This window comes from Tamandua tetradactyla, chromosome 4, assembly GCF_023851605.1.
Source record: "Tamandua tetradactyla isolate mTamTet1 chromosome 4, mTamTet1.pri, whole genome shotgun sequence".
In the NCBI taxonomy this organism is placed as follows: Eukaryota; Metazoa; Chordata; class Mammalia; order Pilosa; family Myrmecophagidae; genus Tamandua; species Tamandua tetradactyla.
Genome location: NC_135330.1, coordinates 105,692,757 through 105,719,948, shown reverse-complemented (window position 1 = coordinate 105,719,948; position 27,192 = coordinate 105,692,757). Strand labels below are relative to the sequence as shown.

Here is a 27,192-nt window from a genome sequence, read left to right as displayed (position 1 = left end):
TTACTAAGTGACCCTTTTGGGGTAGGACTTATCTGTCACATGGAATTATACCTGTACTCTAAAGCAACTCCCAATCTCAAGACTGGAGGGGGAGTTAAGAGGGAAGGAACTATATGCCCAGAAAAGACCTAAATCTTGGTTTCTTGCCAATCTGGACACTTTGAGGATGGGCTGAAAGAGGCTACTTTGCAAGAGGGTGTGCCATTTGGTTTACACCCAGCAGTGAGGATTTTCCTTGGGACTGCTAATCCAAGAAGTTGAGTTTCCATGCAGAAATAACCTCTACAGAACACACAACATATGTGATTCTGACAGAAAAATGCAGCATTATCCTTATGGCCAAGTCTTAGGTTTTAGAGTTTATCTTGACAGCCTATTTCTGTAAAATTTCCATATAAGGTGACAGCACCAAAAGCAGGAATGACCCAGCCTTAACATTAAATATGTTCGATGAGAGACGAACTATATCAATAGAAGATTTCAGAAGACATTTGCTCACAGTTGCATATTGGCTGGGCATCAAAATTAAGTGCAGCAAAGTCATTTACTTAAATACTCTTTGGCTGCAATACTAAGTGGAAAATAACCTGGAAGATTTAACTCCTTAGGACCCTTTGAAAAACACACATAAAGACAAAGATAAAATCTAGGACAAATTCTGCATAACTCCCTAATAGGGAGAAAGAAGAACTCTCTCTCTCTCTCTCTCTCACTCATTCACTCATATTTCTTTACAGAGAAACTGCTCACAGGCAGCAGAAAGAGCCTATGCTCTCTACTGTGTTTCAAATATGAAGACGTTTTTACTCTCCTCCACCCACCCTATTCAGAATTTCTTTCCAAAAGCAAGCCATAGTATCCAAAGCAAATAGTGGATGTCAGGTTCCACTAACCTGCCCCATGACTAGCACAAATCATCTCTGCACAAAATTCCTGTTAGGAGACATAAGGAAAGGTATTCTGAACATCTCACCCAGCCTCAATTTTTCAAAGAGTCCCAAAAGTTTTAGGGATTCATTCTTTTGCTTCTATAAATGTTATCTCAGAGGCAGGAGAGGGGGAAAGGCCAGAAGGGAAAGGAGGTACATGTTAGGGGTGAGGGAAAGGAAGGAAGAGGAACTTTTATTCTGCTCACAGAAAAAAATTGCTTTTTAAAAACAAATGGTGATTTTTCTCCCCCACTCTCTTATCCTCACCCCAACAGTTCTATTCTGAAAAGGGGGGAAACATAGTTAAGTCAGGAAATTCTTCATTGTTGTAGCTGTTGTTCTGTTCTCCCAGCATGGACAGCATCTCCTGAAACACCTCAGGCTGGCCAGGTTGTGGTCCTGATGGCTGCTGAACATGTTGCTCACTAGAATTTGAACGATGATGAGGCTGTTGGCCCTGCCACTGTGGCCAGACACTCACATCCTCTGCTGTTCGTGTTTGGAACTGCCCCACAGTCTGTCCAGTTTCAGGAACAAAGTTGGGTTCACAGTTGGTGAGACTAGGGTAGGCAGCAGCAACAGGTGATGCAGTGGGAGCACCAGGGAGGGACATGGGACTGAAGGAAGATGGAGTCTGAAAGGTGCCCACACCAAACTGGGGAGAACGAGTCTTGGCTGTAGCCTGGGAAGCCACCTGCTGGGCAGAGAAGCCTGGACGGGTGCTAGCAGTCCAGGTTGGGGCTGCTCCCTGGGTGGAGTTAGAGTGGCGGGAAATCTGGGCCAAGATTTGCCCTGCAGAAGCTGATGGCTGGACAATGGTTACAGGAGGGGCCAAGCCACTATTCCTGAAATTCTCTGCCGACCGAGGGGTAGGAGGGAATGTGTTGCCCTGGGAGAATAGCTGTTGGGTGGCAGTGACAGTGCTGGAGGAGATGCCTTTACTCTGATCTGCATTGATGTTGGAGTAGATTTCTGAAAATCTTGGATCTCTATCCTGGGGAAACAGACCATCTGATTTCTCAAGGGGCTTGCTGTGTTCTGGCCCTGTGGTTGTCACAGGCTGAACAGAAACCTGGGAATGACTGTAACTGGTCAGCCCATCTCTTCCTGGTACCACATCCAATTCTGTTTGCTGCTGCTGCTGCTGCTGCTTTACACTGGTGTTGGTACAGATGATGTACTCAATTTCATCTGAGTAAGGGTTCTGGAAAGTAAAGGAGCTGGTTCTCATCCAGAGCCATTCTCGGTTCTTAGACCTGAAGCGAAACATGACAGACAGCACCTGGCCTTTTAACTTCACCACCTGTTGGAAGCTATCCCTTAGAAGCTGCTGATCTTCCGGGTGGCAGAATTCCACAATATTCTTTCCTAAGAGCTCCTGGGGCTGGTAGCCAACAGTAGCCACACAGCGGTGATCCACAAAAGTGAAGATTCCCTCAATGTTGTGTCGAGAGATGAACTCTGTTGGTTGACAAATGTTATTCATGTCTGCACAGTTGGGGGAACTGGTTACCTGAAGTCTGCCAATGGCCACTAGGCAAAACTTGCTCCCCTGGCCAGCCTCTGGGTCATCATCTGGGAGGGAGACTCCTGCTGGGGGCCAGGCCTTGATGTAGCCTGTGCAGTGGACCACTACAAAGTGAGGTTCTCCATCCTTCACAGAGCCAAGTCCATTTCTGCATCTGTTCCTCACAAAGCTCAGTCTATTCATGGAGACTGGGTCCACAGAGCTATTGCCACACCTCATACGACAAATAAATGATCTCCTTGAGCCCATACACATCCTCATAGAAGACTGTTGGCCTTCCTTTTTCACTGTTCCAGTCTTCAGATCCAGGATACGCTCTGTCAGGGCATTTTCAGAAGTGGAAAGCTGCTCACGAAGTTTGTCCACATCATCTGGGTGCACCTGATCATAGAGTGTGCTGCCAAACCATTCAGACTGTGGCTGGTTCAAAACAGGGGTCACGGAATCAGAGACATACACAACCCGGCCTGTCTCACATGAGACAATAAACAAAAAGCCATCTGCTGCCTCCAAGATCAAGTGTTTCAATTCCTGATCAGTGAGGAAAGACGGCTTGTAGGTGCCATCAGTGGATGTGTTGCCAGTTCCCCGCAAGGACTTCATGTGAGAAACTGCCATGCGTAAGATGGGTAGCTTGTCTGGTTTCCGAGCTAGGGCACTACAGGTGGGTACCATGTCTGAAAGCTCTGTGATGTAGGCCGTCATCTTGTTTCGTTGCCGCCGTTCAATTTCACTATGATTTTCCCTGGCGAGTCTCTCTTTATCCGCAGAGCTCTGCTCATCATCCGACCTGGCAAACCGCTCCTTATCATTAGACATCTGATCATCATCACACCTTAAAAATTTATTGTTCCCTTCTCCATCATCATCAAAATCTAGCCCTGGTCGCCGCTTAATAGCCCTCTGGACAATGGCTCCTGAACCTTGAATCCCAGATCCAGGGTTTCCAGAGGCAATGGCTGGACCTAGGGATGGTACTTCTGATGCCATTTCAGGGTTAGCAGCAGCCGCCGCCATGGCCGTAGATGACACCGCCACCGTGCCACCCCCACCTCCAGGGGGAGGAGCCGCCACCACCGAGCCTGAGGGGAGGAGGAGGAGCGAGCCACTCCCCAGGCCCGGCGCCTCACCGCTGCCGCCGCTACCGCGGAATGCAAGATGGCGGCCCCGGCAAACCCCGGCCATCACCTGATTTTATTTTTGCTTTCCATTAGCCACAATGGTAAAGGGATTTTTCCCTGATATATGAGTAAATTATCTGAACCACAAAGGTTATGTAATTTTTCCAATGACACAAAAAATTAGGATTTGGACCCTGGCCATGGTCTAAAATATTACTGACTAGTCATATCAGTGATTGCCAATCTAGTTGAGCTTTAGGATTCTGTAGGAACAGATTAAAAATAGATTCCTGGGAGGAATTCCTAGCCTTCTGGAATCAAAATCTGTGGGAATGAGGCTGTGGAATCTGTAATCTGAGAAACTTTGTTCTACCCTGGTTTGAGAAAGATGGTGTTCTAAAGTTCATACAGAAGAGAAAGAGAACAGGGGAGTAGTAGCTACCTGTAGCAGAATATATATTTGCTTATTTAAGCAATTTCCTACCAAAACTTCTGGGTTTGATAGTCTGTGAATAGCCTAACTCGATCCTTTTAAAATCCTATGCCCCTATCCTTCAATTATTTTACCACATTAAATTTTTTTTTTTTTTTTTTTTTTTTTTTTTTTTTTTTAAAGGAAAGACAGAGAGAAGGAAGGAAGGATAGAAGGAAGGAAGGAAGGAAGAAAGGGAAACATTTTTAAACATTTTCTTGTTTTATTGTATTCTGTTTCTCCGTTTTTGTTACATGGGCTGGGGCCGGGAATCGAACCGAGGTCCTCCGGCATAGCAGGCAAGCACTTTGCCCGCTGAGCCACCGCGGCCCGCCCCACATTAAATTTTTTAGTAAGTAGTCAGGTACCAAAAGTAAAAAAAAAAAAAACAAAAAAATGGTTTCATTTTCCTTCTTTCTTGGAGAAAAAAAAGCCTTTTAATTTATAATATTAAATTGTCCAATTTCTAACTATAATCATGTTTATTGAAATAAACAAAATATAAACACTGTATGAGTCAGATTGTGTTTGCTCCAAAAATACGAAGTTTATTGCTAATTGACACTTATTTAAAAAGACCTAGTGTTACCAACTTAAAGATAGGGTATACTGAAATGCATTTTCTAAAGAGCCATTTACAATTGGAAAATAAGAACATTAAGAAAAATAGATATATACAAGTAGATAATTATTCTTCAGCTAGCATAGAATCATTTCTCCCAAGTAGAACACAGAATTTATATGATGTTACAATTCCTACTGGCAAAAAAAGTTTTGTTTTGTTTTTTAAAAAAACAAGCTATATGTTTCTTAATTCAATGGCCTGCAGTTTTTTGTCCCTCTATACATATTAATTATTCCTTGGAAAGTTTTTAGTTTTGAAAAATAAAAAAATGCACGTGGTCAATTTATTGACTATAAAGCAAAGAAAGGGGAGACCTTTTCCATTACAAATAATTTGAATAATGGAGCTCTTTTCTTTAAGAGCTTTAAGTTTATAAATTGCTATAGATTTGAAAACTATGTTCATATTATATCAATTATGTTTTTCATACTTCCTAGTTGCCACATTACTTGCAGTGCCACAAAAAAGTTCTAAAAGAATAAAAGGAATAATGAATAACTGCAAGACTAAGTAAAATTATTTTTAATGTCAATGATGCAATAATTTAGGCTAAATTTATTCGGTATAAACACTGACAATGCAAAAATTTCAAAGTAATAAATGGAAATATCTTTGTGTCAAGCAAAAACAATGTAAATAAAATAAAAGGCAAAAGTTACGTAGGGAAAAGAAAAAGCAATTTAGAGAAATGTAATTATTTAAAATATGTGAGTTAGAAAAAAAAGCACACGTATCAGTCAGGTCCCTAGCAGGAAACGGCACACTCAACTGGGTTTTTAAGGAGACTTTGAAGTTTCCAGATATGTGTACCAAATTCAAGGAACCTCCATAAGATGTGTTAAAGCACTCAGGAAGTCACGCAAAGGTTGGAGATAAAAAGAGCTTCCTGAGAGCTGGGACAGTGGAAAGGGGCCACTTCTGCAGAAACCACTGCTGTAAATGTACATAGTCAATCTAGAACATCACAAAAACAGTGAGGAAGCAGAGATCTGCTAGTGCCTCTTATTGGCCAAATTCAATGGGAAGTCACCCACAAAAAAAAAGTTATTGAGGCTTTGAATTCACAAATACCTCCTAAGTCACACTTTGTAGGCTTACAGTTGATTGCTTGCAATTTTGACTGTCCATCTGATTTTTTTTTGCATGTGAAAAGGCATACTTTATATGTTTCCCTATTGATTGATTGATTGATTGATTAATTGAAGTTTTGAATTGATTCTCTGTTCCACCGCTCTCCCCACCTACTTACTCTTTACTTTTTTAAATGGAGGCACTACTGTCCAGATTTGTGTTTACCTGCATGTTTGTATTTGCTTTAAACTAATGTCAGTAGATTATTGCATCCTCTCCCTATCTCCCTAAGTACCATGTGGATTCTCCTGCATAAATTGATTGAAGGGCTGGATAATCAAGGCTTCATTTGAGCCACTGAGCTATTAGTTGAAGGTTGTGGTGTAATTGGATCTCTGGGCATTTAGGCTTGGTTATCATGGTTCATTTTCTCCATGTACTTGTTGAAATATTCCTGATGAAACTGAGGTTCATTGAGCAAATGTAGTAGCAAAGTGAAAGAATGGGCGAGAACTATTTGAATTATGCATTTATCTTCCCACCCATACCTCCATCCCCATAGACTCTGCAGTTACTTGGCCATTTTGGAATGAAATCCCCCTGGGGAAAAGCCAGGAAGAGCCTATGAAATTTGTCTGTGGTAAATTTCTAATGTGTTCTTCTGTATTGCTATCTTCCATGACTATTGTTGATGCATTGCTATGTAATTACCTATTAATTAATTGTTCCCTGCCTCTCTTCTTCTGTTCTTCCATTTACTGAACTGGACATCTTCAGATTACGTTTCCTCCTTCACCCCTTATTATGACAAGCTCCTGCTGATATTAAAACACTTGGCTGAAAGAAAATGACACTGGTAAGCCTGTGCATGTCTTCTCCCAAGCACTCATTATTGTGTACTGCTCAAAAAATTGATTTAAAGTTGGAAATGTAGCTCTAAAATGGGCATTCTTTATCTTTCCCATAAACTCCTGACATCTCTAACTCTTAATATATGAGGTTCTTATGGTGGTTTAAAATATGCCCTTAAATTATTCAACACTTTTTTCAAACCCCATTCCTCTTGAATGTAAGTTGGACTGAGTGACTTGCTTCAAACGTGTAGAATAAGGCAGAAATGATAGAGTGTGATATCCAAGGCTAGGTCATAAAAGGCATTTTGGCTTGCCTTACTACTCTCATCTTGGATACTTGCTCTGGGGGGAGCCAGCTTCTAAGTGGTAAGGACGTTCCAGCTGTCCTTTGGAGAGGTCTATTTTCCAAGAAACTGAAGATTCTTGCCAGCAGTCAGCAAGGAACTGAGGCCTTCTTCCCACAGCCTTGTGAGTTTGCCATCTTGGAAACAAATCCTCCAACCCCAGTCAAACCTTTAAATGATTGCATCTCCAGCCACCATCTTGAGTGCAACCTCATGAGAGACTCTTAAGTCAGAACCACTCGGCTAAGTTCCTTCCAAACCCCTGACTCACATAACCTGTGAGGTAATATTATTATTAAGCTACTAAGTTTTTGATAATTAATAGTAACTAGTAATAAGCTATGTATTTTTTTCCTCCCAGAATTTACTGTTCCCTTTATCGTTTTACCACCCAATAACTGAAGAGAGTTGTTGATAATTTCCAGGCACATTCTTCTGTTTGGTTCAAATGTCTGTGTGTTGCTCAGTTAGTAGAATGACTAACACAGTACCTGTATTTTAGGATGATGAAATTTGCTTCTTTAATCCTCTTTCCTTTTTTCATTTTGATTTGTTTCTAGAAAAAACAGTGTATAATTTATTCTTTATCATGGTTTGAGTCTTATAGTTCTGCTAATGCTTGATATCCATTTTTTTAGTTTGCTAAATCAATATTTATGAATTTGAACTTAAAGACATATTATTTTAATTTTAATTTTCTAATAAGACTAAATTTATTAAGTACCCTAATAAAAGTTTTGATTATAAGTATCCAACAGTATAAAAGTACAAAACAGATTTGTAGATTTCTAATATATTAATACAAAGTACATGACTTCATAGAGTACATCCTATAGTCAAAGAAAGGTGGCAGGGGAAAAAGAAGACTGTGGTTAGGGTCTATTAATAAATAAATAAATACATAAGTATAAAGAAATTATTCTTTAAAAAATACAGAAGTATAAATTTATATTTATTAAAATATAAATTTATTTATTTGTATAAAATATATTTTTTATTTACAGAAAAATACATAAATAAATACAGAAGGTGCAGTACTTTTGTAATACATCTCAAAGGCTATGGGAGAGCAGACCCAACTCACTGTGTAATCTGTGCATTTGGTGGCATGTAGCATGTAGATTTTTCCAAAAGGAAGAAATATAGAATCTTAAGTTTAGATTAAGAATTATAAAACTCCTATAAAAAATGGCCCCTCCTTGTTATTTATGCTATACATAAAAAATAAAATAAAATGTATTTTATTTTAATGTATGCTATACATAAAATAAAATAAAACAATAATTTTAAAATCCAGTTTTAAAAATGAGAACTGAATCATGTTATTATTATAAGGTAGACAAAAATGTTCCTCCCCTTATGAAAAGTGGTATCTTTTTTCCTGAAATTTTAGAAATGAAGTAATGAGAGTACTTTGGTTTAGATTCAAGTCAGAGGCTTTTAACAGAGATTCTAGAATTGAAGAACTCCATGTTCAGGATTTACTTTTCACCAATATATCAATGTTCAGAAAGCTTGACTAAAAGAAGCTAAACTAAAAAACCATCCCGATCAGCATTAACACACACCTCTTTTCTTTTAGTAGAATTTTACTTAAAATATTGAAAAGAAAAAAAATCCTAATAGGTTAAAACAAGTCAAACACCCACTCATGCAGATAAAACCTTACAAACATCAACTGAAATAATCCAGTTCTAAAACTAAAATGTACAGATTTTCACTGTTGTCACCAAACAACATATAACACAAACAAAAGTCAATTACATATACACTAGGCAAGCCCTCTAAGAAATGTGCCCCAAGAAGCATTAACCTTTGTTTTGTGCCATCCTAAAAACTCGCACACTTTATTTTTCAAACATTTTCAATAGTGTGTGTTCTATCATGTGGTAGTGCTTTGGTACTCTTTATATAGGACAACTTTTCCTGAAGCCTTGCCATTCCCCCAAGAGGAGCTTTGATCCTGCTTTAGAATTTTCATTTAATTAAAATCTTTATCAAATATTAATATGGAGGGGGGTGACACAGGATGCAACATATAAAGTCATGTAAAGTCATGTTACCTCTTTGTATATTTAGTAATTACTTTTTATTTCAGGGTATTTGTACTAGAAAGCTTAGTCTGGTCATGTTTAATAGTCAGTAGTACAGGTTTGAATCATCAGAACCCTGGCAAGACCTTAATATTTCAAAATTGTTAGGATCAAATCCATATTATTGAATTATGACACATTTACTACCATGAGGGAAAACAAGTGTAGTCAGCTGTTTTAAAAAGTGTCCCAACCTTTGCTTTTCAATATAGAAAAGACTAAAATGCATGTGGTTTATCATACAGCAAATCCCATCTTTTCCCCCTGAAATTCCCACAATTTTATTCATGAGGATTGGATTTAAAAAACAAAAAAGACTGAAGAACACTTTACAGGAGCATTCAGCTGTCCTGTGAAATACTCGGCATCTTAAATATTGTATACACTTCTCTTTTTCCTTTAGTAAGCAAGACCCTGGCTTCAGTTTTTGGAACTGGAGGGGGGCAGTAGTAACCCATTCAAAATCATTCTAGAAATTGTCTTTTGGCAGAATAGCAAGTATGCAAGTTGAAAAAAATGAGGGTCACTTTGTTTTCTTTGCCGTGTTTCCAAAATTATTATTTTTTGTCCCCTTCGCCAAAAACCTCAGTCCCCCGTCCTGAATGGGTAGAGGCTCTGCCCCTGCCCCTTGGCTTCTCAGCAGCTGCTTTCTCAGTGCTACACCAGGGCTTGAATAGATGTGGGTCAGTGGGGACTTCCCCCAAACGGCCTTTACATAATCCCACAATGTATTTTTTGTCTTTTCCAGTGTGTGAGGTCTAAAAAGGAAAAAAAAAAAAAAAAACAACTGGTGTTCTGTTAGTGCCAGAAGCCATCTCGGTATCTGAGCCATCATCTAACTGGTTACTGTAACAAGGAGATTGGGCGGGAGAGGTACTCAAGATGGTACTGTGAGCATCAGAATTGTAAAATTTACGTTCTTTCTTCAGTTTATTGATCTGGTCACTTTTTATCCTGTTTCCAGAGAGAATTTTTACTTTCTTTGGTTTCAACGTAATCTTTAGACTGTGTCCTGCCGTTGCATCTACCACATGATTCCAGATATATTATATTATATATATATATGTATGTATATATATCCTGCTAACAGCTTCTTCCATCTTTACACAACATTGCAGATATCTCCTGAAGGAGTCCCAATTTTTGTACATTCAGCAAATTTTGTGTGTGTGTGTAGCTCCTTCCTCCTCATCGTTGTCTTTATGAATTATTTTGTACGTTATTCTAGTCCATATGGGTAGCTCTTGTTCTACTTATGATTGCATTTACTTTTTTACAATATCATCACTTTTATTATATTTTGCTCTTTAATATATGTATGTTCTAATTCTAATGAGATTATAAATTCCCCAAAGCAGAAACTGCCTTTTCTTTTCTCCCACATGTCAAGGAACATAGAACATATTGAAGACATCCTCACTGAATTGGTTTATGACTAAAGATTTCACTTTGCATGAGTCAAGTTCCATGTTTTTTTTGGAGATCGTTGTTAATTAAAATTATTTTCCTGCATTTTGTATTATCCTTGCTGTACTGCTATTAAAGTAATGAGATTTCTGGTTCAGCACTTATAATGTGGAACCTGATAGTACAAAAATTACAAAGAAGAGTTTCAAATCAGCTTTGATGTTGATTTCACATTCATGTAAATACAGATCTTCTAGTGTTGTTTTATACAAATTGAGTATATTTGCAAGACTAACTTGACTAGTGGACACTAGACAACACTGTATACTCTCCTTATTGCAGTTGGAGAAATATCATTTTTAATTACAGATGCCATTCATTTCCAGAGACTAGCTAATACAAATTATACATCAGAAAGGAAAATTTACAGCTATGGTTAATATTCTTAAGCTTCAAATTTGCATAGTGAAACCTTTAAAATTACTCACTTTCTATCTGTATGTCCGTTCAGGCTAAGTGTAGGAATATCCCAGATTGATTGGAATGGCACATTAGTTAAGCAAGGCTCTGAGTCAGACTTGTCAATTTTGATCGTTTCCCCTTGGGAGAGTTACTTACTTTGCTGACCTTCATGCCCCATCTTTAAGTGGAGATAATGCATATTTTGTAGGTAGGTTAGGAGGATTAGAGGAGAAAACCCTAAATAATGTCCTTTCTTTCCATGGATGTTAGATGCTTCCATCTCCCCGTACCACAGAAAAAAAGGTAGGTGAGGACTTTCTAACTTTTAAATTTCTGCTTCAGAGTTTTACATTTATGTTACAAATCTTTACCCGTTCCTTTTTCCTGCCATTTATCTCTGATGAAGAAAGACCTCTCTTCCATTGCAGAATCACAAGTTAGACCTGTACTCTTGATTTCCTCCCTTTTTGCCCTCATTGCCTTCTTGTATCATTTATCCTGTGTTTCCTGGTATTTTCATTTTCTCTCATTCTAGTGGCTTCAGCCTACAAAATGTTTTAAACCATGTTTGACCCTGACAGCCATTTGAACTGCCTCTTCATCGTCTCCTTCCCTTTCCACCAAATTTAGAGTAATTTTTACTTGATGTTATCAACTTTTCATTAATCAATATGTTAATATTAATAACCCAGAGTTGTTTCAAAAGGAATTAAAGAGGAATTTCTTGTTGTCTGTTATTGACATACATTCACTTATAAAAGAAGTATCTATTTTATTATGACTATAAGCCTTATCATACCAAATAAATGGACTAATTTATCACCTTTATGTCAGACATTTCTAGATCCTATTTTAGAGTTTAAATAAATATGCTGCACGGATAATATGATTTTTACTCTGAAATTTTGATTTTTTTTAAAAGGGGGAATTTATTAAATTGTAAGTTTACAGTTCTAAGGCCATGAAAAATGTCCTAATTAAAGCAAGGCTGTAGAAATCTAAGGCATCCAGGGAAAGACACCTGGTTCAAGAAGGGCGATGAAGTTCAGGGTTTCTCTCTCAGCTGGAAAGGTACATGGAGAACATGGTGACATCTGCTAGCTTTCACTCTAGGCTTCTTGTTTCATGAAGTCGCCCCCATGGCCGTTTTCCTTCTTCATCTCCAAAGGTCTCTGACTGTGCAGGCTCTGTAGCTCTTTCCAAAATGGTTCCCTCTTAAAGGGCTCCAGTAAGCAACCCCACCTTGAATGGGCGGAGACACATCTCCCATAGAAACCACCAAATCAAATGTTATCACCCACAATTGGGTGGGAACCATCTCCACTGATAATTTTTTTTTTTTATTAATTAACGGAAAAAAAGAAATTAATCCAACATTTAGAAATCATACCATTCTACATTTGCAATCAGTAATTCTTAACATCATCACATAGATGCATGATCATCGTTTCTTAGTACATTTGCATCGGTTTAGAAGAACTAGCAACACAACAGAAAAAGATATAGAATGTTAATATAGAGAAAAAAAATAAAAGTAATAATAATAGTAAAACAAAAAAACAAAAAAACAAAAAAACCTATAGCTCAGATGCAGCTTCATTCAGTGTTTTAACATGATTACTTTACAATTAAGTATTATTGTGCTGTCCATTTTTGAGTTTTTGTATCTAGTCCTGTTGCACAGTCTGTATCCCTTCAGCTCCAATTACCCATTATCTTACCCTGTTTCTAACTCCTGCTGGACTGTTACCAATGACATATTCCAAGTTTATTCTCGAATGTCGGTTCAGATCAGTGGGACCATACAGTATTTGTCCTTTAGTTTTTGGCTAGACTCACTCAGCATAATGTTCTCTAGGTCCATCCATATTATTACATGCTTCATAAGTTTATCCTGTCTTAAAGCTGCATAATATTCCATCGTATGTATATACCACAGTTTGTTTAGCCACTCTTCTGTTGATGGACATTTTGGCTGTTTCCATCTCTTTGCAATTGTAAATAACGCTGCTATAAACATTGGTGTGCAAATGTCCGTTTGTGTCTTTGCCCTTAAGTCCTTTGAGTAGATACCCAGCAATGGTATTGCTGGGTCGTATGGCAATTCTATAGTCAGCTTTTTGAGGAACCGAAATTTTGATTTTTATGAACGAAATGATATCATTTTGATCATATTAGAAATAAAAAACTATTTATATATACATTTTGTCTTATGCTAGTTTTATCTTCAGAGCAATGGAATAAAATTACATTTCCTATTTTTTTAACTGAGGGAAATAAAAAATTTTGTGACTAATTGAGAAACATACATAAAATGCTGTTTCCTGTTGTGCACCATTCTGTGTTTTCTCTTTCAGATAGCTTATTTGAGATTTTGGTGTTTTGTAGTAGCGAAATTTTTTTTTTTACTTTTTGGCATGGGCAGGCTCCAGAAATTGAACCCTGGTCTCTGGCATGGCAGGCGAGGATTCTGTCACTGAGCCACTGTTGCACCGCCTGGCAGCAAAATTTTATAATCAAATTTAATATGAAGTAAAATTATACCCCACAGTGTCCTGACTTTTAGCATTTTTTTTCTTTCAATGCTGATTTGTTTGCTGATTTCTCTATCATATTTCCTTTGCCTGTTTTTGAACTCTAGACTATAATTATCATAGATTTTTGTGAACAATTTTTAAGGTTCGTATTGTCTGTACTTGAATATAAACAATAAAAATTGGGGTGGGCTGCGGTGGCTCAGCGGGCAAAGTGCTTGCCTGCTATGCCGGAGGACCTCGGTTCGATTCCCGGCCCCAGCCCATGTAACAAAAACGGAGAAACAGAATACAATAAAACAAGAAAATGTTTAAAAATGTTTCCCTTTCTTCCTTCCTTCCTTCCTTCTATCCTTCCTTCCTTCTCTCTGTCTTTCCTTTAAAAAAAAAAAAAAAAAAAAAAAAAAAAAAAAAATAATTGTGAGAGGAAGGAACAAGATATTAGCAATAGCTGAATGACACTTAATAACTTAGATTTTGAATTCTCATCTATTAAACCACTACTGCCTCTCTCAGGAACTCAATTTTGCATATTGCTTCATTTCCTCCTCTTTCAAAAATTGCAATTCTTTCTTTTGCCTCTTTCTCCAAGCCCTTGTATAAGTCAGTAATATCTGTTATTGTTTTAGAAACTATTTAAATAAATGCTTAAATTAATTTGTATGATTTAGTCTGCTCTAATAGCTGTAGGCACAACTGCCTGGTCGTTAAACAAGCATGGATTCTAAAATCAGGCTGCAAATCTACCTCTGTCCCTTTTTAGCTGTGTGATGTATATTATTTACCAAACCTCTCTCTGTGCCCTTTTCTCATCTATAGAGCACCCAAGGGTTTTTTAAGCAAATATGCCTGCATGTTCTTCCTGTTCTCCTCATTTTCTACTCCATTCTTTTCCTCTCTGAAGCTATGCCCTCAACCTGACCTTAAATTCTCAATTCCTCTCACCTTCTCAGGACCTTCTGGCTGAATAAATTACCTCTTCTTCCCAGACTGGGCTGGACATCAAACTTCAGCCTTACAGAATATTTGAAATATGAACTTTCTGGCCTTTATGTATGATTTTCCCTCTGTATAGGATTGTTTATCCCACTTTGTATGCCTGGTTTAATGTCCTACCTTGTATGTCTGGTCTCATTGTTCAGATTTGTTCAGGTCCTCACGTGTTAACCTTCTGCTACAGAATGTCTCAAGTGCATACCACTGTCATAGCCATTGTTCAGAAGGTCTGCCTTTAACTGTTGCTGTCTTTGCCTGAATCCTCAGCAAAAATGAGTGTTCTTTGAGAGCAGTGGCATGTTCTTTCTGTGCCATTATCTCAACACAGAGACTGGCTGAAATACGTTTGTTAAATCAGTGAATAAATGACTGTATTTGATAAACAGCTCCTTCTAAGCTACTATCAAGAATCTCTTCAAATAAAATAATCTGTTACCTGATAAATAGCAAATAAAAATTTATTTTCCAGACATGGTTAATCAAAAAAATTGAAAACAAAAATCAACCCAACAAAGAATGTTATTTGACACAAAAGTGCCAGAGTAATAGCTTTATTATTATTATGTTCTTTGGGTGGGTGGGGGGTAGTTGCATGGTCCGGAAACAGCTTTATTTTTTAACACAATCTTATTTGGGAAAGAGTTTCCTATCTCATTTATTTACAATTGACTATCCATGTCTTGAAATGACTAACAATTTTTAAAGATCCTGTGCTGTAATATTTGCTTATCTGAATTAATTTTCTCTTAAAGTTAATACAGATTATATTTGCTGACTACAGGCAAAGGATTAAAAAATATGGCCATGCCATTTAATTATCGAAAAATAAGTTTCTAAGGGATATAATTAGTTTCTGTGACCTCGATGTTTCTGGACATATGTCAATAATGTATGACTAAATCTTTTAGTAATTTAGTGTGTACATTTTTGAGATATCAAATGAATGCTTTGCTGGTTTCTCCACAAGGAATTTACTTTCCATTGATCTTATCTATTTCTGTTTGCTGTGGAAAGAAAATGGATCTGACAGCATTGTCAATATAAGTGGGAACGTAACCTAAAAAGTATGCCTTTCCTTGATCTTTGCAGGTTTGGCCTTTAAACATTGATCTATTGGGTTGATAAGCCTAACTGTCAAGTCCCTTAAGCAGTTTTTCATTTTAGAAATTCTTATGACTTGTGTTGCTGAGTTGTCCAGATACAGAACAAACCAGAGTGACCTTAGCTATGTCAACAGTTAAAGTTTTACCTTAAAATATTTGGGAGAGAAGAGAAGATTATATATAAAACGTTAATACATTTATTCAAAGAAAAAAATTAAGTTGTACTTATAGTCATGAAAACCCCCAATTATTTTTGAGTAAATTGATATAAATACAATGTGAGCTGCACCAAGAATTAATCTTAGAGTTTTCAGATTTTTCTGTTAATACTTATTTTTGTACTAGGATATTTTTGGTAAACAGGACATCTGAGGTTAGAAGCCCAGACCATTTTAATTTTTGAGGATTTTTTTTATAGGTTCCCTATATTTAAAAAAGAAAAATAACAATGCAGCATTATAAAAAGAGTAGTAAACAACTTTATATTTAACAAATTAATGCTTTTAATGCCCAGAAAATATAGTGCAATATAATAGTGCTATTCACCCAATACCAGAATGCAGCAGAGAAAGATAAAGGGTTGGAATATATAGTACAGGATTTATAAAATAAAAATATGTTCTAAGGAAGATATAGGCATGTAGATAATCTCATTTGACAATAATGTCAGAAGTACAGCGTTAAAGTCTTTTGTGAATTTATGGACTGAATAAATGGACCTTCTGTATCTCCTCATAGCATATGCCTTTCAAATTATGCTTCCAGGAAAATTTGTGTCAAATACATTCTGTGTACTAATCCCTAAACACCAAAGTAAGAAATTTGTATTTGAGAAGTTAATAAATTATGGAAAATATTAAAAATATTTTAAACTATTTATTTTATAGCCCATAATTAAAGTCTTTTATTTTCAACATATTTGCTTCCCATCTTTTATTTAGTATTTTAAAAATTGTCTTCCTTTCTAATTCTCCCCATTACAGTCAATCACTATATGAGTTTATCCATTTTTTACAGTTTCACACATACACACTCACTCACATACACTTATAAATAATATTTATGATATTACTTTGTGGGTATTTTTAATTTAATTCCACATAAATTTCATGATGCTATACATTCTGCATCGTTTTCACTTAAGGTGATGTTTTTGAGATTTATCCTCCATTGAAACTACATATAAAATTATTTATATAATATATATTATTTCTATGCTTTTAAATGCTGTATAGAATTACGTTGAATAATATAGTACATTTAATTGATCTATTCTTCTACTGATGGATTTCATGTTGTTTTAAATTCATTATTGTAAAAAATGATTCACTGAACTCCTTTATAAATGTCTAATGTACAGGTATGAGAATATCTCTAGATTTTGTTTCTACAAGTGGGCATCTGTATCATATTTTGATCTATACTAGGGTTCTTCAAATACAAATGTCTGTCTACTCAAACTTGACAATATTTGATATTGTTAGATTCTTTCAGTTTTGGAGATTTGATAAGTGAAATTAGCATGATAAAAAATAAAGAAAATTATCAAATATTAAATAATTATTTTACGTAGTATATCTATGTATTATATAATTATTTTACATATTTACATTATTTTATATATTATGTTATTAGATATGTTGTGCAATTATTTTATAAAATCAATTTAATCCTTGTAAAGAAAAGATGACATAGACATTATTAATATTACAGTTTTGGATACTGAGGCAAGGAGATCAAGTAACCTGACCAAGGTCATCCAGTTAATAAGTGGCCAAGCTGTGACCTGAAGTTAGGCATTGGGTTCCATGACTCATGCTCTTATCTCTACTCTGGTATAATATCTATACTTATCTTTCCCCTTTTATTTCCTTTATTGGTAAGGTTGAAGTATCTTTTAATATATTAAGGGGTAATTTGCACCTCCCTTTTCTGTGAATTCCCTTTTTATAAACTTTGTGAATTTTTTCTTTGCATTTTTAAATAATGGAATATTATAAGTCCTTTAAAAAATTCTGTGTGTCCTTCCTAATCGAATCATACTCTGATTGCCCAGAGGACATTATTATCCACAGTTTTTTGTCAGTATTTAAACTTTGATATAAGGGGGGAAGTGCTGTATAAATCTTTCTCTGACTTGCTTTTCTCACTCAAAGTCATATTTTTGGAATGTATGCACATAAGTGAATGTAGCTATAATTTGCTTTAGTTAGTGTGACTTAGTCATGAAAATGTTAATGCAAATTTGAATTATTTCTATTTTATTCTTTTTCTTTTTTTCTTTTTTTGACCTATGTACTCCTGTACTGCCTGAGAATTTTTCTAGTTTGTCTTATCTTTACAAAAAAACAAACAATACCTTTGATCCAACATTATCCTTTATGTGACGTATTTATTAGCTCCTCTTCAAGGCTTTTTGAAAAAGCCCTTAAAGTTGATGTTTCTGTTTCATTACCTCCATTCTTTTCTCAGCCCATTTCAGTTATGCTTCTTTCTCTACCATTTTCCTTCAATCACTTTAGTGACTTCCATGTTACCAAATCCAGTGGTGGTTATTTAAAACTGGTATTCTGTCTACTTGTTCTGTGAATCAGTAAGAGAGGGGTATTGAAATCTCTGACTTCAATTATGGATTTTTCTTTTTTCTCTTTGCAGTTATATCAACATTTTTTTTCAGGTATTTTGAATTGGTTACTAAGTACGTAAAAGTTAGTACTGTTATACTTTCCTGATGAGCTCACCCCTTTGTTATGAAATGACTTTTTTTAACTTGATAATCTTCTTTGCTGTGAAGTGCACTTTATTTGATATTCATATAGCCTTTCTAGTTTTCTTTTAATTAGTGGTCGCTAATATATCTTATTCCATTCTTATACTTTTAACTTGTTGGTGTCTTTGTATGTAAAATGTTTCTTATAGGCAGCGTATAGTTGTTTCTTGCTGTTTTTCATCTGATCTGATAACCTCTGACTCTTTATTAGAATATTTAGATCATTTACATTTAATATAAATATTCATATGGTTAGGTTAAACTCTATCATCACTTTTAAATGTCCTGCTGCTTATGTGTGTCAGTTTTGCATTTGTTCAATTGACTGTTTTTTCTTTTTATTATGTATTGTATTTTCCTGTTTGTTGTTGTTCTATTTTTGCATGCCTAGTAATTTTTTATTGGATGTCAGATATTATAAATTTTACCTTCTTTGGTCCTGGATATTTTATATTCCTATGACTATTCTAAAGGTTTGTTTGGGAATTCAGTTAAGTTAATGGAAATAGTTTGATCTTTAGGGTCTTACTTTTCAGATTTGTAGGTAAGACCAGAGCCTTGTTTAGTCGAGGGTTAATTATTCCCTATCATGGCAGCATGACCCTTCTGCATACTGTTCTCAGTGGTCTGTTGAATTATGAGGTTTTCCAGTCTGGTTGATGGGAACAGACACCATTTCATGTGGGAATATTGGGTATTATTCCTTCTATTTCTTTCAGCTGGTTGTTTTCCCTGCATTGGGTAGTATCCATGCATAGGCTGATCAGTTTTATGAATACCTGAGGGTACAGTTCTAGTTTGCTGTCTGCTGGAATGCAATATACTAGAAATGGAATGACTTTAAAAGGGGAATTTAATAAATTGCTATTTACAGGTTTAAGGCCGAGAAAATATCCCAATTAAAGCAAGTCTATAAAAATGTCCAAACCAAGGCACCATCAAGAGGTTACCTTCACTGAAGAAAGGCCAATGAGTTCAGTGTTTCTTTCTCAAGTGAGAAGGTATATGGCGAACATGGTGACAGTCTGCTAGCTTTCTCTCCCAGTTTCTTGTTTCATGGAGCTCCCCGGCGGCCATCTCCTTTATCTCCAAAGGTCGCTGGTAAACTCTGTGGTTCTCTCATCATTCTATCGTGATTCTGTGGCTCTCTCCTCATTCTCAAAAGAGACTCTCTCCAAAATGTTTCCTCTTTTATAGGATTCCAGTAAACTAATCAAGACCCACATAGAATGGGTGGAGATATGTCTCCATCTAATTACATTTAATACCCACAATTGTTTGAGTCATATCTTCGTGGAGATAACCTAATCAAGTTTCCAGCCTATAGTACTGAGTAGGTATTAGAAGAAACTGTTATTCCCACAAGATTGATTAGGATTAAAACATGGCTTTTCTAGGGTACATAAATCCTTTCAAACCGGTATAAGTACCCTCTACATTCTCTCTGTATAGCACTCTCCTTCCCAGTACTCAATCTTGCCAACTGTAGTTGCTTTGATTTCTCTGGATTATTAGCAATACCTCCCTAACTCAGGAAATCTTCCAGGTTCTGCTTGGTTTCCCCCACCTTGTGCAAGGCCTGGAAATTCTCTCAAGACAGGAAGTTGGGACAATTCCAGGGCTCACCGTGTTTTTCCCCATTTCTTAGTGATCACTATCCTTCATTGCCCTGTGTCCAGCATCTTAAAAAATATTGTTTTATATATTTTATCTGAGTTTTCTTGTTTTGTTCATTATTTTTGTATTTTTTTTATTAACGGAAAGAAAGAAAAAAAAAGAAATTAACACAACATTTAGAAATCATACCGTTCTACATATGCACTCAGTAATTCTTAACATCATCACAGAGATGCATGATCATCGTTTCTTAGTACATTTGCATCGGTTTAGAGGAACTAGCAACACAACAGAAAAAGATATAAAATGTTAATATAGAGAAAAGAAATAAAAGTAGTAATAATAGTAAAAAACAAACAAACAATAAAACCCTATAGCTCAGATGCAGCTTCATTCAGTGTTTTAACATGATTACTTTACAATTAGGTATTATTGGGCTGTCCATTTTTGAGTTTTTGTATCTAGTCCTGTTGCACAGTCTGTATCCCTTCCGCTCCAATTACCCATTATCCTACCCTGTTTCTAACTCCTGCTGGACTCTGTTACCAATGACATATTCCAAATTTATTCTCGAATGTCCGTTCACATCAGTGGGACCATACAGTATTTGTCCTTTAGTTTTTGGCTGGACTCACTCAGCATAATATTCTCTAGGTCCATCCATGTTATTACATGCTTCATAAGTTTATCTTGTCTTAAAGCTGCATAATATTCCATCGTATGTATATACCACAGTTTATTTAGCCATTCTTCTATTGATGGACATTTTGGCTGTTTCCATCTCTTTGCAATTGTAAGTAACGCTGCTATAAACATTGGTGTGCAAATGTCCGTTTGTGTCTTTGCCCTTAAGTCCTTTGAGTAGATACCTAGCCATGGTATTGCTGGGTCGTATGGCAATTCTATATTCAGCTTTTTGAGGAACCGCCAAACTGCCTTCCACAGTGGTTGCACCCTTTGACATTCCCACCAACAGTGGATAAGTGTGCCTCTTTCTCCACATCCTCTCCAGCACTTGTCATTTTCTGTTTTGTTGATAATGGCCATTCTGGTGGGTGTGAGATGATATCTCATTGTGGTTTTGATTTGCATTTCTCTAATGGCCAGGGACATTGAGCACCTCTTCATGTGCCTCTTGGCCATCCGTATTTCCTCTTCTGGTAGGTGTCTGTTCAAGTCTTTTTCCCATTTTGTAATTGGGTTGGCTGTCTTTTTGTTGTTGAGTTGAACAATCTCTTTATAAATTCTGGATACTAGACCTTTATCTGATATGTCATTTCCAAATATTGTCTCCCATTGTGTAGGCTGTCTTTCTACTTTCTTGATGAAGTTCTTTGATGCACAAAAGTGTTTAATTTTGAGGAGCTCCCATTTATTTATTTATTTCTTCAGTGCTCTTGCTTTAGGTTTAAGGTCCATAAAACCGCCTCCAATTGTAAGATTCATAAGATATCTCCCTACATTTTCCTCTAACTGTTTTATGGTCTTAGACCTAATGTTTAGATCTTTGATCCATTTGGAGTTAACTTTTGTATAAGGTGTGAGATGCGGGTCTTCTTTCATTCTTTTACATATGGATATCCAGTTCTCTAGGCACCATTTATTGAAGAGACTGTTCTGTCCCAGGTGAGTTGGCTTGACTGCCTTATCAAAGATCAAATGTCCATAGATGAGAGGGTCTATATCTGAGCACTCTATTCGATTCCATTGGTCGATATATCTATCTTTATGCCAATACCATGCTGTTTTGACCACTGTGGCTTCATAATATGCCTTAAAGTCCAGCATCGCGAGACCTCCAGCTTTGTTTTTATTCCTCAAGATGTTTTTAGCAATTCGGGGCACCCTGCCCTTCCAGATAAATTTGCTTATTGGTTTTTCTATTTCTGAAAAATAAGTTGTTGGGATTTTGATTGGTATTGCATTGAATCTGTAGATCAGTTTAGGTAGGATTGACATCTTAATTATATTTAGTCTTCCAATCCATGAACATGGTATGCCCTTCCATCTATTTAGGTCTTCTGTGATTTCTTTTAGCAGTTTTTTGTAGTTTTCTTTACATAAGTTTTTTGTCTCTTTGGTTAAATTTATTCCTAGGTGTTTTGTTCATTTCAAGAATTGTCCCTGTTCTTCCACTTAGGCCAGAAGCAGAAGTCAAATGGAAATTTATCTTAAAATCCTTTTTAGATTACTTTAGTATGTATTAATTTTTCATCTTATCTCCACATTTGTGGCATGGGTTGACTATCTTTTCCATCATTGAGCTTCCTCATAAAATTTGTAAATCTTGTTTTGAGCTCATCTTCTAAGGGAGATTTTCAGTGGTAGGCTCTTTCAGTGAGATTGTCTTGTGCCTGTCAGTACTGTGGCATTACTGGATGCACAGGCCCAATTTACACAGTGCCTTAGCTTCTGGGTTTTGCCCAGGGTTGTTTGTGCACTTATGAGATCTTACCCTACCTATGAAATATAAGCCTATTTCTCAAGCTGTAACTATATCCTGGCCAGAGTGAACACTTCGGTTTGGCTACTATGTGGGTGGATGAGGAGGAGGCACTATTCCTGTTCCTATTAATGGTAGAAACTGCTTTCCTAGATCCTGGCTTCAAATGGGGCACCTGTTCACCCCAGGGTTTCAAACATAACATGTTCCTGGTGGCCTTATCTCTCTTACCCAGAAGCACATTCCATCTGGGCTATTAATTTCAGCTTCTGTTTGTTTGGGTTTCCTTATTCGTTTATACTTTATGAAGATTCTCTTTACATAGAGTTTTCAAACTTAGAGTGTTTCTATTAATTTTGTGTTTTTGGAGCAGAAGGAGGGGCTTCAGTTTGTTTAGTACACTATTTCACCCAGAATGAAAAAAAAAAGTATACACAACAGTTTATGAAACGAAGGCAGAAAGTTGAGCCTGGGGAGAAAGTAACAATAGTTTTAGTAACCCTTATTGCTGTACTCTTTGAAACTATATCAATTTACTTTTCTTTATTATTTTTCTATAGCATTTGCGCTTATCTTGGTAAAAATTCCATTGAAAGACATTAAAAAATTAAGAAACTGATTCATGAGGAATAGTAAAGATCTTACAAGGGTATTGTATTGCTATTCCAGTGTGGTGATAATGCCCTTTTTGTATCTTATGTCATAAGATTGATCATTTAGTACAACTGAAAAAAAAATCTTGACATAATATAGCTATTTGTTAATATACTACATATTTCACTAATACATGGAATTGGGGAAAACTAACATTTGATTGGATTATTTGAAAATGAAGAAAGATTCTGGTTGTGGTCAATCAACACCTGACCTTGTTTATCACACTATTTTTTATGCTAATCAGACTGGCACTTGAGGATATCTTTATTAGTTAATTATTTTAAATAACTAATTCCATAGTAAAGGCATGGTCCTAGATTTAATGTCCTAGTTGAAGTTTCTCAATTATTTTGAAGAAAAAACTGTTTCATAAGTTATAAGAATAAACTTTTTATCATTTTTACCTATTTTTTTCAATGTCTAGTAATATTTAAAGCTAGCATAGAAAAATGTTCCGTAAGTATCATGGTTCTCGCAGTGATACTATTCTGTAATTTAACTTGTTTTCTTACTTTGTTAAATATCAGTCTTTCCGTCATCTTGTTACACCTTAAAGGATTTTATATAGTTACTAAAAATATAGCTACTCATGTTTAGAATACTTAATTTCCTTACCATTGCAAATACATTTTCTTAATATTTTCATCTCATCATAAAACAAGCATGAAGATTGATTAGCATAATTATTATCTTTGAGCATTGGGAAAGACTGGTCTTATGTGAATGTTGTCATTTAAAACCATTTATTTACATAATTGGTACACGTAAGAGTCCAGTTCTTCATAGAAATTATAAAGCAAAAATAACGTGTACATTTAAAACCCAGTACCTTAATTATAAGGAAATACAAATACGTAAAAACATTAAATTTGATTATTGAAACCATTTATTTTATAAGGTAATGAAATTGATTTACATAAAGTACAAAGGAAGTTCCTCTAATTAATTCCTAATTACATAGTTCTCCAATTTGAGGTATATTGTGCGGTAATCATGTATTCATTCTTGAAAGCATTTTATAAACAGATAAACTGTATTTCAATATTTTGAGTCTTTTCAGCATCTAAAATTATAATAATGATGTGATTTGTTTAAATGAAAAATGTCTTCAGAGTCATCTAATTAGTGGAAATGTCCTAAAAATCCACATGGAAAAACTAAGCATGTATACATAGTAAAATCTCAATGAATGTGTCTTCCTTTTTAAACTTTACTTTAAAAAAAAAGACAACAAATATAGCTAGTTAAAATATAGAAAATTATTTAACAATTGTTTCTGTTATGTTTTGCCAGCAATTTTTATAACTAACCTTTCAATAAAATAATATGTGTAATGAAACAGATTGCATTTGGGCATAATTACAAACTTTAAAATTTTTTTGTTCATTATTTATCTCAGTATTACTGTATTGTATTCGTCAGGATTATCCAGAGAAACAAAACCATCAGGAAATAATCTTTATCTCTATCTCTACTGCTGTCTCTGTCTCTGTCTCTATCTCTGTATGTCTAATTCTGTCATCTCTATTTTTATATATCTGTATCTATCTGTAATCTATCATCCATCTTTCTATCTATCTATATCTATCTAGCTATCTAGCTATCTATCTGTCTAACAAGCTGTTGATTCTGTCTGTCTGAAGAGATTTATTAAAGGAATTGGCTCACATGACCATGGGGAATGGTAAATCCAAATTCTATAGGGCAGGCCACAAGCAGAAAATTTTGAAAAAGGTGATTCTGAAATCTGCCATGTCCAAACTCTATAGGTCAGGCCTCAAGCTGGAAGCTCTAATGAGGGTGAAGTTGTATTTCCTAGGAGTTTTCTGACTGATAAAAAGGCAGAAATTCTTCTTTTTGACTGTTGAAATTCTTAGTTCTGCTTTGAAGTCTCAAACTAACTGGATGAAGAGACTCCACTCATTGCTGAGAACAATCTTCTTTTTTGATTGTAGAGGCAATCAACTGATTATAGATGCTAAACTACCTAAAAACTATCCTAACAGTAGCAATCAGGCCAGTGCTCACTTGACCAAAACATCTGGACACTAAAACTTAGTCAAGTTGACCCAAGAAGTTGAACATTACAAGTATTGCTTTAATGTCTGATTTTACTCTGATCATGAGAAGATGTGTATACTGTTGGCTGGCTCAGGCCTTTCTTTCTATAATTAACTTCAATCAACTCTAATGAGGAAATATATACTGAAAACAAAAAAAGATTGGGGAGTCCATTTATCTTTACCTTAACTTGTAATTGTTTAAATATTTAGTACTTAATGTATGTCAAATTGTGGTTTGTCTGGAACTATGCTTCTGACACTGTGCTAGCCCTTGTATATAAGAAACAAATATGACCAAGGACAGACTGTGTCCCTTTTAGGGTTGTCATTCAAAGAACAGCCCCAAGGTGTATTTCAAAGTTCTTTGAATAGCAGAAAATGAGTATCCACTGGAAGCTATGTGCTTGGGACTATGGGATACCAAAGTATATAAGACTTTGATCTACCAATTGTATGAAGGAAATATTACCTAATGGCATATTTGCCCAATCCTGGACCCATGTTTTTCTCATTAAAAGTGCAGGAGTGAATGTTTCAAATAACTGGTATCAATAGAGATGACACTGGGGATAAAAGAATGGAGAAAGATGGAAACTGAGAACTTTTTAGTTAAAATTGGGTGACTATATCAAGTAATTTCAGCCAATCCCTTTATCTTTTCATTAGAATCAGGAGGAATAATGTATCATCTTGACTCTATTTACCTTTAAAATTTTCATTCAGAGTTTATCTGTGGAGAGATGAAGTACATATGTTCACAGTACTCCATGCATAATTGGTTATTTTTTCATTCATTCAGAAAATATTTGCATGTCTGGCTCTTGAAGTAACTGCTGCAGATACGTGAAGTCTATTTGCAAGTGTGTGGTATAATAATTCATTATAGTAGCTGTTTGAATAATGACTCATAACCCAAACTGGAATAAATTGTAGTAATCTTATGAGTGACTTGACTTGTATTTATCCATCTTTGTAAGCTAATAAGCAGTTAACCCAATGATTAGCTTACAGGAGATAATTTGCTATGTTGAATGTAAGAATGGAATTTAACTCCTGATAAATATTTTAGTGAGAATTCCATTGTACACCCAGATATTTATTTATAATGTCATAATAGCTTCTCTATTTTTGTCTTAACCATTTCATAAAAAATCATGCAGCAAAGCTAATGTTGAGTTAAAAATCCATGAACTAAAAAGTCATTTTTTACTGTTGGTGACATTTGAGTCATGATTAGTATTCAGTTCACAAAAAGACCTGACAGTTTGGTTTGATTTATGGTATTGTTTTCCAGTTCCCAAACACGTTGTAATTCTTTCAGATAGAGTTGTATGAGATTGGAAATTTCTTAATTGGCCTAGGGTCATCATTTATAAAACATAGATTAAGAAATCACTCTTTATAATTATTAAAAGAAATAATGCTTATTTCTTTGTTATTTGAATTCTGATAATCAAAAGGATATTGATTATTTGGTTATTATGCTTGTGGTAGTTTGAATTTTATACCCCAGAAAAACAAGTTCTTGATCTTAATCTGTTACTGTGAGTATGAAACTTTTGTAAATAGGACTTTTCGAAAGTGTTATTTTTAGTTAAGATGCAGCCAACTGAATCATGTTGGGCTTTAATCAGGATTGCAGGAATCCTTTATAAGCTGAGTGAAATTTAAGCATAGAGATAGAAGCCATGGGAAGCAAGAAGCTGGAAGTTTAAGGGACCTGAAAGAGAAAGAGAAGATACTGCTATGTTCATTGCATGTGACAGAAAAGCTGAAGACCCCGAGGGTTAATGGCAGGTAGCCCCGCAACACCAGTCTTCAAGGAAAAAGCATCACTTTGCTAACACCTCAACTTTGACATCTTTTAGCCTCAGAACCTTGAGCCCATAAATTGCTGTTGTTTAAGACATCCAATTGTACGGATTTTTTTAGCAGCTGGGAAACTAAGACAGTACCTATCACAGAGAACTGAAATATATTTGGAATATGAAGTTAACTCCTATACCCCTCTCTGCACATATTTGTTTTAATCCACTTATTTACAAGGGGAATAAGGACTCTTTCTTTGAAGAGTAACTGCTAAAATATAGGTTTAGAAATATT

General features: G+C 35.6%; 2 protein-coding genes across 3 annotated transcripts in view; one reads left to right on the top strand and one right to left on the bottom strand.

Annotated features, from left to right (window-relative positions):
- NEK5 (NIMA related kinase 5) overlaps positions 1–27,192 on the top strand; it is a 256,530-nt gene that overhangs the window by 102,289 nt on the left and 127,049 nt on the right.
- Positions 826–3,558, bottom strand: LOC143681264 (aryl hydrocarbon receptor nuclear translocator-like). Of its 2 annotated transcripts, XM_077158148.1 has the most exons (2): positions 3,248–3,553; positions 826–3,202 (listed from the first exon to the last, which is right to left on the bottom strand). In XM_077158148.1, the coding sequence occupies exons 1-2, from the start codon at positions 3,472–3,474 to the stop codon at positions 1,207–1,209; spliced, it is 2,223 nt and encodes a 740-aa protein (XP_077014263.1). In that variant the 5' UTR covers positions 3,475–3,553; the 3' UTR covers positions 826–1,206. The 2 variants fall into 2 exon arrangements, with proteins under 2 accessions (XP_077014263.1, XP_077014264.1); XM_077158149.1 differs by having other exon boundaries at positions 827–3,558.

Coding starts and splice junctions, on each gene's coding strand:
- LOC143681264 (XM_077158149.1), bottom strand. CDS start 3,474: ATGGCGGCGGCTGCTGCTAACCCTGAAATGGCATCAGAAGTACCATCC.